We start from the raw sequence: 12,719 nt of genomic DNA, 5'->3' as shown, positions 1-12,719 counted from the left end.
CTCCGCCACGGCTCCGCCCAGGTCCTTCTCCCTTCTCACAGGGTCCGCGGGGTCCGGCCTTCCAGGGCTCCAGGGCTCCCCTGCCCCTGTGACAGAGGGCTGCCCAGGCTCCGCCCTGGCCCCGCCCTTCTCGGCTGCCCTAGTTCCGCGGCTCCGCCCTCCGGGCTCCTCCCGCCCCCTGATGACTCTGTGGTGCCCCCTGTCGGCCTCGCGTGCGCTCTGTGGTTGCCCCTTGCCCTTGGGCCCGCCCACCTCGCGCGGTTGTCTTGGAGAGGGACGCTGAGGCGACGCCGCGGCAGGCGGGTCCTGCCTGTGGACGCGGAATAGAGACCCTTGATTCGGCCACCACCAGGGCGAGCCCCACAGAATCCCGTCCTGCCTCCTTGCTCCCGTGAGTGTCCCCAGAGTCGCTGCGGACGGCACCAGCATGTCGGGCGAGGCGAGCGCACCACCGGTGGCCTCACCCAGGGCCCCGCGTCCCGGGATCCAGAAGTCATCCGGTGCAGTGACCAGGAAGGGGGACCGCGGGGCCAAGGAGAAGCCGACGACCGTCCTGCCGCCGGTGGGGGAGGAGGAACCCAAAAACCCTGGTACGCTGGTGGCGGGGTTGGGGGATCAGGCCTCTAGGCTTCGGCTCGGCGCGCTCCCACCAGCCACTCGTCGCTCGGGTTAGCCAGATTGGATGGGGCGTCTTCGTTGTGCCAGGCAATGGCGGGCGAGACACACGAGCCAGTAAATAATAACAGAATTTTTGGCGCTGAGGAGCGCTGGGTGGAAAAGGGCTCCACCAGCTGAAGTTCAGTATGTGAATGTAACTAGCTACTGGCACACGGTAAGGGTGTTATAAGTGGTCACCGTTATGAGGTGTGCACGTGTTATTAGGCACGTTTCTTCTCTGTAGTATGGAGTCCTGCCCTGCCTATTACTGGGAGGCACAATAGAGTTGATGGTGAGAAAGTATTTTATAAACTGCAAATTCACTCGTTCACTCAACAAAAGTACATTGTGCACCCACCCAAAGCGCCCTGCTCCATCCTGGGATATGAATCACAGTTTTAGTCCCAGCACAGTTCCTGAAACTCAGCTTGGCAGATGTTTGAATTAACTTGATCTTAAAGAACCCACACTCTGGTTTGGGATGCTGACGAATACAATAAGATGTGCTAATTTGTATCAGAGAAGAAGGTCCAGGGAGTGATGGGAAGACACAGGGGCGCTGCCAGGAGGTGACTTTGAGTTTAGTTTTATAGATATTCATTCATTTATTCAACAATTACTTTTTGGATGCCTGCTCTGTGGCTAGGTCCAATAGAAAGAGAACGAGATGGACACAGTCCAGCTGGAATGGAATTTACATTCTCTAGGAAAAGAAAACCATTGGAAAAGTACGCGTATGAGTGTGGCTCTTTATGTTGCAAGTGATAGAACCCCAACCCAAATTAATTATCCACAAAGGGGAATTGATTGGAAGGCTTCTTGATTCAAATCTACCAGCTTTGCCTTCAAAGAGGGACAGGAACTTGCTGTCTCTGGACTCAAGGTAAAACAACGTGGGAAAAGACTCTGATTGTCAGATCTTGGTCAGGTGCCATCTCCTTGTCAGTGCTGGTGGCTGGTGGGGAGGGAGCTATGGGAGCTGGAGAAAGCATTTTCCAGAAGGAGAGACAAGACAAGATAGAATCTCCTACAGATATGAACCTAGTCACATTAAACATACACACACACACACACATACATACACACACACTCACACCACTCTGGCTGCTGTGTGGAAAATGGAGTGGCAGAGGGAGAGAATGAAGGCAGGGAGCTGAGTTACGAGGTATTTCAATAGCCCAGGTGAGGGATGGTGGTAGTTGGACTCGGGTAGTGAGGGAGATGGGTTAGGCTCCTTGGAAAAGTACTTCCGAGGTAGAAAAAGAGTTGGTGAAGTAGTGGATGGGGTGGAAAGTGGGGAAGGTAGCAAGAATGATTCCCTGTTTCTGTACTGGGCACGGGGTGGGTTAAGGTGCCTTTCATGGAGACAGGCAGGCCTGAAGGAAGAGGACATAAGAGATCTCCAAGGGGTGATGTCGGCTGAGCAGCTGCACAGAAGCATGTGGAGCGGTGAGTAGATGTCAGGGCTGGAGATGTGAATTGGGGAACTGCTGATGTTTGGGTGCATTTAAGCCCGGGAATGAAAGAGATTCCCCTGGGGAGGGGGGAGTGGAACCGGAGACAGGAAAGAGCTCAGGACCCAGCCTCAGTGATCTTAGAGGAGAAGGAGCTGGCAGGGAGAGCCAGAGGGGTCGGAGAGAAAGGGAGTGATAACAGGACAGGGCCACACGGTCACAGCGACTTTAGCAGCTGCTATCGTGTGTTGTGGCAGGGCTCAAATGGGGTAGCGAGTGAAGGCAGTTGTAGGAACGTTGATAGATTGAGAGGACATCGCATCTGGTGGCTTCTATTTCTCAAGGAGCTACGAGGCAAGGTCATAGTGAGTGTGGGAGGGGAGGAGAGCAGGAGCAAGGCCCTTTCAGAGCTGTGCTGCCCACTAGGTCACTGCTAGCTACAGCCCGGAGGTGGAACACTTCCATCGTCCCATTACGTTCTGTCGGGCAGTGCTGGTCTAGAGCAGCGGTTCTCCTTGGACCATCTTTGGCATCATCTGTGAGCTGGTTAGAAATGCAAATTCACAGACTCTACCCAGCCTATGGAATCAGAATTTGGGGGGATGGGGCCCAGCAAACTGCTTTAACAGGCTTTCCTACTGATTCTTACAGAAAGATGTTAAAGTTTGAGAACCTCTGTTTGGGGAAAGATGGTGTGAGTGAAGCAAGGAAGGATTGAGGGGCTCTCCCAGCAGAGGGAAGAGTCCGGGAAAGCAGGCAGTGTGCAGGAGTCAGCTGTACAAGGGGCTCCCCTAGCCTCCCAGTGCCTCCTCTCATCGGCCTCATCCATTCAGCTAATGTCTCTCGGGTGTCTGTGTCCTCCCTGACGTCTGGGTGCCTGTGTCTCTCACCCTTTTGCCACGAGAACCCTCAAACCTCTCTGCATCTTGCCCCACAGTGCTGAGCACACGTCCTCCCAGTCCCCCTGCCCCCTCCGGGCAGGCTCCCTGCTGTTGGCTGCAGGAGTTCTGTCGGGGGCACAGTCCCTGCAGCGCCCGCTACCTGTGGGGCCTCCAAGCTGTCCTGCACTTGGAAGAGCAGGCTGGCACCAAGCCCACCCTTCTGCCTCCGGTTTCTCCCCTTTGCCAGGGACACCCCTTCCCGTCTCAAGGAACCCACTTCTTGTTGGGATGCCCATGCGGGTGCAGGAAAGAGCAGGGGTCTTTGGGGACTCAGGCACCTCAGGTTTGCATAGCCCTCAGGATGGGAAGTGGTGGGCATCTGTCTGAATTAATAAAACTCTTGAATGAGTTAAGATTTCCAAAGCATTTAGAACAGTGTGGGACAGGAGTAAGTGCTATGTCAATGTTTGCTAAATAAATAAAAGCCTACCACCCTGCTGGGCCTCGGTCTACCCGAGTGCGGGCGTGGGGATGGGGGTGGGAGCGGGGGGAGGTGGAGAGGTCCTTCTGCTTTCCTTCCTTTGCTCACATCAGGCCTGGGCCTTCTTTCTCCGTGTGACCCTGGGCAGTCCCCGCAAGGAAGGAACGTGGGAGGAGGCTGGGCTGGGGAGGAGGAGGCCCCCCAGGGAGCGGAGAGCGGGAGTGGAAGCGGCCTTGACCCACGGGGTGGGTGGACGAGCCGGCACATAAAAGAGGCGCCCTCATTTGTCTACATTCCACGCCCTTTAGTCCCCTTCCTCTCAGGTCTCGATTTCCCACTGTTTCCTCTCAAGTGTTTTCAGTGTCGGTCTCTACAACGCATCTTACATGTTAAAAATGGCCGTGAGGACGTCTGCCTCGATGGAGGGGCCGCTGCCCGCCCAGAGGCCCGAAACCCCGCGCGGACGAGCGTGGGAACGCGGCGCAGTGCGCCGATCCCTGGCGGGCGGGGGCGCAGGGCTGGGTGGGACGTCCTCTGGTCCTCTGCTGCCCTCTGTTGGCAGCCTTGCGCTACAGGCGGCGGGCGCGGCGCGGCGCTGCGCTTCCCCTCCCGCTCTCGTCCCCGCCCCCACAGAGGAGTACCAGGGCACCGGCGTCCTCGAGGTGGACTTCGCTGAGCTCTGCACGCGGTGGGGCTACACGGACTTCCCCAAAGTGGTCACCCGGCCCCGCCCGCACCCGACCTTCGTCCCCTCCGCCTCTACGTCGGAAAAGCCCACCGTAGGTGAGTGACAGTGGAGACCCCGGGGTGTCTGCCAGGGCTACCGCGTCCATCCCCCATCGCACGGCGGGCCGAATGGCGGGGACGCAGGGAAATGTGTGTGTGAGCGAGCGGGGTGAGTTCAAGGGGGCGGGTGGGGAGGTGGGGGCGGTCTTCCGTAGTCCTTTCCAAACCCTCGCAGATGCGGGTCTGGCGGAGTCCTCCAATCCCGCGGCTCCGTGGGAGCCGTCCCGGCCTCTCCGGCTCCCGTAGGCCGGCCGGGGCGTGGGGCCCGGGGCGGTGACTCTGCCCCCTCCCTCCTTCCCCGGCTCCTCGCACCCCTGCCTTCTAGACGAACAGCGGCTGTCTGGGTCCTGCAGCCTCAACAGCCTGGAGAGCAAATACGAGTTCTTCCGGCCCACCATCCAGGTGGAGCTGGAGCCCGAGGACAAGTCCGTGAAGGAAATCTACATCCGCGGTGAGGTCCGCCCCCGGTCTCTCTCACCCGCCTTCCACCACCGCACCCCTCCGGGCCTGAGGCGCCGTCCTCCTTTCCCTTCCGCAGGTTGGAAGGTTGAGGAGCGGATCCTGGGTATCTTCTCTAAGTGTCTGACCTCCCTCAGCCAGCTTCAGGCCATCAAGTGAGGGGACATGGGGTGGGGGAGGGGCAGGAGGCCAGTGTTGGAGACGGACCACCAGTGGCCTGGGAGAAAGAACTGAAGGGGCACGGAAGGCCCTGGGGACTGTGGGGAAGGTGATAAGGAGGGGTGTGGCTGGGGTGTCAGGGTGGCTGGAGAGGACAAGGTGGGAAGGAGGTGGTGCTCCAGCTGCGTTTCTGTGCTTCCCGCTATCTCCAGCTTGTGGAAGGTGGGGCTGACTGATAAGACCCTGACCACCTTTATCGCCCTCCTGCCTCTCTGCTCATCCACGCTCAGGTCAGCAGAAGGGAATAGGCAAGGGGGAGGCTACCTGGGTAGCCTGGCTGGATGGGTGGTCAGAAGTGAGCAGTTTGGGGAGGTGGGTGACAAGTTCCAGCTCCTGTGGCCTGGGCTGGCATCCCTGTGGAAAGAGGGTGCTGCTAGTGTCTGTTGGGTTTTGAAGCTCCCATCTGACAAGCAGTGGGGTCTCCTTTTCTGCCTGCTCTGGTGCCTAAAGAGCCTACCTTTTGGGCCTTATCCCCTCTCCTCTCCATCAGTCCCACCACTACCCACTCTCTCCCTGGAGGTTCCTCACTGCCTGGTGTCTGACACTGTACTAGGGACTGGTTCTTATCCTACAGACACTGGCAGTCCAGTGAGGGAGGGAGAAGGGCATAGGAGTGGATACTGCAGGGCAGTGTGGGGACTGTAGTGGTGGAAGAATGGTTCATGAGAGACACGGAAGGCTGCCTGGAGGAGGTGGTGCTAAGCTGAGCCTTGAAGGAGGAATAGGAGGGGACCAGGCAGGGAACTGGGAAAGGGCATTCTTGTATAGGAGGGAGCCAGAGCAAGGTGTGGAGTAGTATAACTACAGGGGTGGTTGCTGTATAAAGGACACAGCTGATTTGGCCTGCCCTTTGCTGAAGCTCCCCCAGTGCCCATGACTTCTCCTGCTTCACAGAGTGCACCGTCACTGGCTTGCCTCCTCACTTGTCTTCCTCCTGTAGATGGGATGGATGCTTCTTGAGGGCAGGGATTTTGTCTCCTTCAGCGGGAGGTCCTTGTGTGCTATTTGTCTTGAACACCACAAAACACATATTGTATTCTGTCGTGGGAATTAGAAACAATTTAGCCAGCAGGAGAATAACTATAGAATTCATCTTAATATGTAAAAATAAGTCAGATCAACATGATAAAAATAATTAAAAATAAATGCAATCAAGTTTAGATGCTAGATGAGCCAGGCTGAAAGGTTGGGCAAATATCATGAGAGAAACTTTTTTTTTTTATTAATTAATTAATTTATTTTTGGCTGCGTTGGGTCTTCATTGCTGCGCGCGGGCTTCTCATTGCTGTGGCTTCTCTTGTTGGAGAGCATGGGCTCTAGGCACATGGGCTCTAGTAGTTGTGACATGCGGGCTCAGTAGTTGTGGCACACGGGCTTAGTTGCTCTGTGGCATGTGGGACCTTCCCGGACCAGGGCTTGAACCCATGTCCCTTGCACTGGCAGGCAGATTCTTAACCACTGTGCCACCAGGGAAGTCCCGAGAGAAACTTTTTTTAATAGAGAATTTTCCAGCCATTAGTTTCATTTTTTCTTGTGACTTGGAAAAACACCTCCATTTTCTCAGTACTGTTGGAGAAGCCACTGCCTTGTGGAGGGGTCAGGTATTGGGTACCTATTGCTGTGTAACAAGTTACTTCAAAACGTAGTGGCTTAAAACAACAAACATTTATTATCTCACAGTTTCTGTGAGATAAATCCAGGTGTAGGTTAGCTGGCACCTCTGGCTCAGCATCTCAGTGAGGTTGCAGTAAGGCTGTTGGCTGGGGCTGCAGTCATCTTGACTGGGGCTGGAGCATCTGCCGCCAGGCTCACTTATGTGGCAGTTGATTGGCTACAGTGCCTCCACTCCGGAGCCTTTCCACAGGTCATCTGGGTGCCCTCACCACTTGGCAGCTGGTGCCAGAGAGCACCCGGGTTGGAAGCCACAGCCTTTTTGTAACCTAAATTCGAAGTGACAGCCCATGGCTTTTGCCATATGCCATTCATTAGAAGTGAGTCACTAGGTCCAGCCACACTCAAGGGGAGAGGATTACACTGGGGCACGGATACCAGGAAGTGGGGATCACTGGGGTCATCTTAGAGGCCCCCTTACCACAGCTCACTAACTCTGGGGAGTAGCCCCTTCACATGGCACACTTCTGGATTTCTAGTCTGGAGAACTGTCACATATAATTTCCTGTATCAAGGAGTTGGGCCGGGGGGTGCATCCTTTGCCTCTGTTTCCAAGCTGCTTCCCAGAGCCCCACCCTTCCTTTTTGTCCCCTTCCCTCATCTGGCCTCAGTGGTGCCTCCTGGGTCTCAGATCTCCCCCACCCTCAGGAAGGTGTCTCTGGAGGGGAACCCGCTGCCGGAGCAGTCCTATTACAAGCTCATGGCAGTGGACAGCACGTGAGACTCCTTTCCCTCACCCCCTTTCTCCGGGCCTGCCCCCCATTCCAAGTCACCCTTAGTTCCCACGCTTCCTTGCCCCTCCAGCACCTCCCCAAGGACCCTCAATTCCTGCCTCTCCACCCTCAGACCGAATGGCCCTCCTCATGCCCCCGTTTTCCGAGGTTCCGGGGAACGCCCAGGACCCCGTGTTTCCTGTGACCCGCGTTCTCCCTCCTGCTGCCCAGGATCGTGCACTTGTCTCTGAGGAACAACAACATCGACGACCACGGGGCGCAGCTCCTAGGCCAGGCTCTGTCCACGCTGCACAGCTGCAACCGGACCCTGGTCTCCCTCAACCTGGCCTTCAACCACATCGGTGACGAGGGCGCGGGCTACATCGCGGACGTGCGTGCGAGGCCGGCAGGGGCCCACGCTCGAGCTGTGGCGGCCCGGGGCCAGCCGGCTCACTGCCCCTCCCTGCCCCCGCAGGGCCTCCGGTTCAACCGCTCCCTGCTCTGGCTGTCCCTGGCCCACAACCGCATCCAGGACAAGGGCGCCCTGAAGCTGGCCGAGGTGGGTGTGCGGGCTGGGCGGGGCCGGGGAGCCACCCCCACATCCTCCCGCTCGCCGGGCGGCTGAGCGCGAGGTGCCGCCCCGCCCCAGGTCCTGCGCCCCTTCGAGCTGACGCACACCGAGGTGGTGGAGCGCCGGCGCCTCCTGCTGGAGAAAGGTTCGCAGGAGCGCTCGCGATCGGTGAGGAGCGCTCGGAGCCTGAGACCCGAGCCCCTGGAACCGCTTCCCAGGTCGGCTGCTTTTCAGCCAGCTGGCCGAGTCTTAACCCATCCTCTCTCCCTGTGTCGCGACCGTTTTTCTCTCCGACCTCTGCACAGATCTAACAAACGTTTGGGTTCTTACTGCAGAACCACTCCGCGGGCGGTAGAGTGTATTGGTTAAGAGAAAGGACTAGATTTAGACCGCAGGGACTTGGAATCTGGCTCTTCCACAAAACAGCTTGGGACCTTGGGCGTGTGACTTAACCTCTCGGGCCTCAGTTTCCTCGTCTGTAAAATGGGGATAACTGTACCTAGCTCATAGGATTGTTGACAGGATTAAATGAGTTAATTCATCTAATGCACTTGGAACAGTGCCTGGCACTTAGTTAAAAAAACGTCAGCTACTATTTTCTCCTTCAGTATGAGTCTGAATGCCACCTTCCCCCAGCCCCAGCTCATCCCTGGGTCCCTCTGCCATTTCTTCCCAACAGCACCTGCCCCAGAAGGGTCCCAAACGAATTATGTTAGCATTTAGGCAGGGAGATTGGGGTAGGGGTGCTGCCAGTCCGACTGCCACCCAGGCATGAGGCTTCCCCTCACCCCTCACTGGGGAAGGGGCGCCGGATTCTTTCTCCTCCATCCCCTCCCATTTGTGAGCACAGCCTTCCACCTCTCGACATGGGGACTCCAAAACAGAGCGTGAGAAGAATCAGCTGATGGGGGTCAGCAGTTTTGCAATGGTGGAGAAAGACAAGACGCAGACAACGAAGACCCCTAAGGGTCTGGGCAAGAAAAAGGAAAAGTCCGGGGTAGGTGTGCTGTGGGCAGCGGAGCCCTGGGCGCTGGAGGAACAGGGGAGGAAGCTTCCTTGATTTGCGGGTGGGGCGGAGGGAGGAAGGCCTTTGAAAGTCCACCTCTGGTCCCTCCCACACCTGCTCCCCATCTGCCAGGGAGGTAGGACTCTCATCTCTCTTCTTACGTCCTCCACAGGAAATGGTGAAGAAAGAGGAGAAGTCAGGGTCTGGGCAGTTACCCACACAAGGAACCCCTAAGAAAGAAGACTCCACAAAGGCAGGCAAGGGGAGTAAGTGCTAGCACCCCTCTGCGGCGCCCACTTGTTGTGGAGGAAGGAGGAGCACGGGGCGGGATGCGGGAGGCCTGCGCTGAGCTAGTCTTCTCACCATGATGTCGGAAGCCCCAGCCGGCCCCATCCACGGCACTCCACACCGTTTCTCCTGGGCTGGACCCCTGTGGCCCTGCCCTCAGAGAAGAAACCCGCCTACCTAGCTGGGGGTCCCTCCTCCAGCTCTATTTCTGTTGTACCCAAACCCAAAGTTTGAGGAGTCCCCTTCCTCGCCCCAGTCCATTCTCTTTGGGGAAACTGAGTGGTATCAGAGGTCTGCACTGTGCATTCTGGCTCCTCTTCCCACTCCAGAGGTAACCATCCCTGAGCAGAAGCTAAGCAAGGGAAAAGGGACCAAGACTGGGAGCAAAGAGAAGCGCAGCATCCTCCTGGAGTCGGAGGTAGGCTGCAGGAGAAGTGGGGTGGGGGACACGTCCCTGGGGTCCAGTCCCCCAGCCTTCCTGGGATGGAGTCTCCAGCCCTGTACTGTGGCAGCAGCCACTTCAACTCACATTGTGTCCTCAGTCCTGCCTCCCTCCCTAATCCAACCTGGGCTTGCGGGGGGTAACAGAGCTCAGTGCCCTCTCCCCTTCTACCTTTACTTGCTTATTAGGAGCCCACACTTTTGATCCTCTGCCTCAACTCAGTCTGCTTCCCAAAAGGCCATTTGTTCCTCACCACCACGCCCATGGTTGCTTGTACAGTTGCACAGGGAACAAAGCACATTCTCCTTTGCCCCTGCCAGCAGATCCCCAGGAGGGCAGGGTGTTTTCCTAGTCGTGGTACTACCCCCACCCTGTGCACAGCTACTTGAGACCCTCTCTCCTTTGCCCCTGGAGCCTCCCTTTTCTATTTAAACTTGGACCAACTTGTTCCTTGCTTCGGAAACCTTCCTGGACTGCTGACTCCGTAGCTCCCACCCCTCCGCAGTGGAGTCAGCTAACCCTAACCCTAACCCTAACCCTAACCCGAGGGCTATCTGTCCTTACACAGGCGTACCTTGTTGTATTGTGCTTTGCAGATTTTTTTCTTTTTCTTTTTTATAACTGAAGGTTTGTGGCAACCCTGTGTCGAGCAAGTCCGTTGGTGCCATTTTTTTCCAACAGCATTTGCTCACGTTGTGTCTCTGGGTCACATTTTGATAATTCTCTCAATATTTCAAGCTTTTTCATTATTATTATATTTGTCATGGTGATCTGTGATCAGTGATCTTTGATGTTACTACTATGATTCCCCGAAGGCTCAGATGATGGTTAGCATTTTTTTAGCAGTTAAGTATTTTAAAATTGAGGTATATACACTGTTTCTTTAGACATAATGCTATTGCACACTTAGACTGCAGTATAGTGTAAACATAACTTTTACACGTACTGGGAAACCAAAAGAATTTGTGTGACTCGCTTTATTGCGGCTGTCTGGTGTGAGAGGACCAGAACCCACAATATCTCTGAGGTATGCCTGTGTTCTGTCATCAAAAGACCTCCCCACCTTGGCAGGGAACAGCGCCTCCACTTTTAGGAGTCTACTCTGGCACCCAGGACAAGATCTTACAAAAGAGGAAAGTCGGGTGGAGAAGGCGGGCGAAGGTTGCCTCTCAGTGCGTTTTCTGTCCCTGCCCCAGGCTTGATGCAGGCTGCTGTTTCTTCCCAGGACTGTTGCATTTTCCTCTCATCCTGCCTTTAGTGTCATCTCCCTCCAGTCCATCGCCCTCATTGCTCTCCCTGTTAGGAATTACTTAGTGAACTCCAACTTAGGGAATGCCAACACACTATTTCATGCCTTTGCACCTGCTGCCACTTCCTCCACTGATCTTCATCTGATAGGGACCACATACTATTCAGACGTCAGCTCACAGGCCACCTCCTCCAGGACACCTGCCGAGACTGGCTAGCTGTGCCTCCTCCGTGCCCCCCCCCCCCCCCCGAGTACTGAGCTTCCCTCTGTCAGCTCGGACAGCATACTGACTGCATTACTCTCTCACTCTCTGGCTTCCCTGCACAAAGCTGCTTCTTGAGGGTATGGGCTTACTTATCTTTGTCTCCCCAGCACCTGGGACAAAACCTGGACTGTAGCCGGCCCTCAAAATATGTATGTTGAATGAATGAATGAATGAATGAATGGCCTTTTGACCAGCTCCCCTTTCCTCTGCTGCAATCAGTATTCTGCCTTAGCAGCTGGTTGGGGAAACTAGTGAGATGGTCAGCCCTCTCCTGGAGCCCGTGGAGCACCGAGATGGGAAAGTTTTCATGCCTGGGAACAAGGTCCTTTTGCATCTCAACCTCCTCCGTACGTTTGCCAACCCCCCCACGCCCCGCCTTCCTGCCACGAGGCTAGCTGGGCCCCATGCGGTCACAAGGGTGTCCCCGCCCCGGCTCCACGGAGCGGAACCTGGTTCCCCAGTGGTTGGGCATCATGATGGTGAAGGCCCTCTGGCACGGGGCTTTGGGGTGGGGGTGACGGAGGTCAAAGGAGGCGTCAGAGAAGTAGGGTTGGAGTGAAATTAGTCCTAGGTAAGTGAGCTGGGGAGCTGGGGGAGCAGGGGGTTAGTTTTGGAGTAAGAGGGTCGCAGAGGGTGTCCCGTGAGGGTGTAGGCAAGAAGGAGGCTGGCAGTGTCGGAGGCCACGTCTTCTGCTCCTTCCACCAGGAAACCGCATCACGGAGGTGGGGCTAGAGGCCTTCCTCACCACAGTGCAGTACCAGGCACAGTTCTCCAAGTCCAAGAGCGCGTCCAAGGGCCCCGTGGGGCTGCTGTGGCTGTCCCTGGCGGTGAGTCCCCAGGGACTGCAGCTGCTGCAGGCAGCTTGTCTCCCCATTTCCAAGACAGGCCTGTAGTTTCCCTCATTCTTTTTATCACAACCCAGCCTTCATCTCTCTCGCTGTGAGATAGGCAGTCACACTCCTTTGCCTTTTCTCCATGTCCCCCAGCCCCTAACCCACCCTGTCGCAGGAAATGTTTTTCTCCCAGGTGATTAATCTTCATTGCTTTTGTTAGCTATCAGCCTTCCTTTTCTTCCTTCAGAAAAACTGCTTCTCCCCACAATGTCCTGCGTACACCACGATCCAAGAGCTGATGCTGCCAAGGGACCCTGTCAGTAAAGCCAAGCACAAAGAGGCAGCGGCTGTGGCTCCCTCCACCTAGTCCCCTCCCACCTTCTTCCCAGAGATTCTGGGCCACGGAAGCATCTCCGTTCCACGTGTGGGTTGGACCTCCCAGGGGAGAGCTCAGATCATTAACAAAGTCTATTGCTGTACTTTTTTCCTTGAGGCTGTCTGAAAACTTAGTCCCAGAACTACTGGGAATATTTGGACTTTGCGCCTGTTAACAGCGCGTTAACATGGCCAGAAATGGCCGAGTGGCTTTATGGTTCTGCTGGGGGTGATCTCAGCCCCTCTGGTGGTGGCCGACCAGGGTGTTGCTCTCCTGCCTCCTCAGGACCTAGTTCTTGCTTGCCCAGACCAGAGTCACTACCCGTACCACCCGTCCCCGTTCCCTGGAGGACAGGTGATACACGAGGG

At 56.2% G+C, this 12,719-nt stretch overlaps 1 protein-coding gene across 11 annotated transcripts; it reads left to right on the top strand.

The window, feature by feature from the left end:
- The first annotated feature begins 242 nt into the window (after positions 1 to 242).
- On the top strand, positions 243 to 12,462 carry LRRC71 (leucine rich repeat containing 71). 11 transcript variants are annotated; one of them, XM_082405654.1, is made up of 16 exons: positions 243 to 590; positions 4,107 to 4,256; positions 4,585 to 4,710; positions 4,798 to 4,873; positions 5,090 to 5,167; positions 7,257 to 7,325; positions 7,553 to 7,712; positions 7,797 to 7,880; positions 7,971 to 8,060; positions 8,743 to 8,889; positions 9,071 to 9,164; positions 9,516 to 9,604; positions 11,250 to 11,291; positions 11,375 to 11,489; positions 11,848 to 11,969; positions 12,223 to 12,462. In XM_082405654.1, the coding sequence occupies exons 1-16, from the start codon at positions 428 to 430 to the stop codon at positions 12,340 to 12,342; spliced, it is 1,725 nt and encodes a 574-aa protein (XP_082261780.1). In that variant the 5' UTR covers positions 243 to 427; the 3' UTR covers positions 12,343 to 12,462. The 11 variants fall into 11 exon arrangements, with proteins under 11 accessions (XP_082261780.1, XP_082261774.1, XP_082261783.1 ...); XM_082405648.1 differs by lacking the exon at positions 11,250 to 11,291 and having other exon boundaries at positions 11,378 to 11,489; XM_082405657.1 differs by lacking the exon at positions 11,250 to 11,291.
- The last annotated feature ends 257 nt before the right edge of the window (positions 12,463 to 12,719 follow it).

Source organism: Balaenoptera borealis, assembly GCF_965194805.1.
Source record: "Balaenoptera borealis genome assembly, chromosome: 1".
Classification (NCBI taxonomy): Eukaryota; Metazoa; Chordata; class Mammalia; order Artiodactyla; family Balaenopteridae; genus Balaenoptera; species Balaenoptera borealis.
Note: the sequence above shows the minus strand (reverse complement) of the source record. Positions and strands in the feature narration are given on the sequence as shown.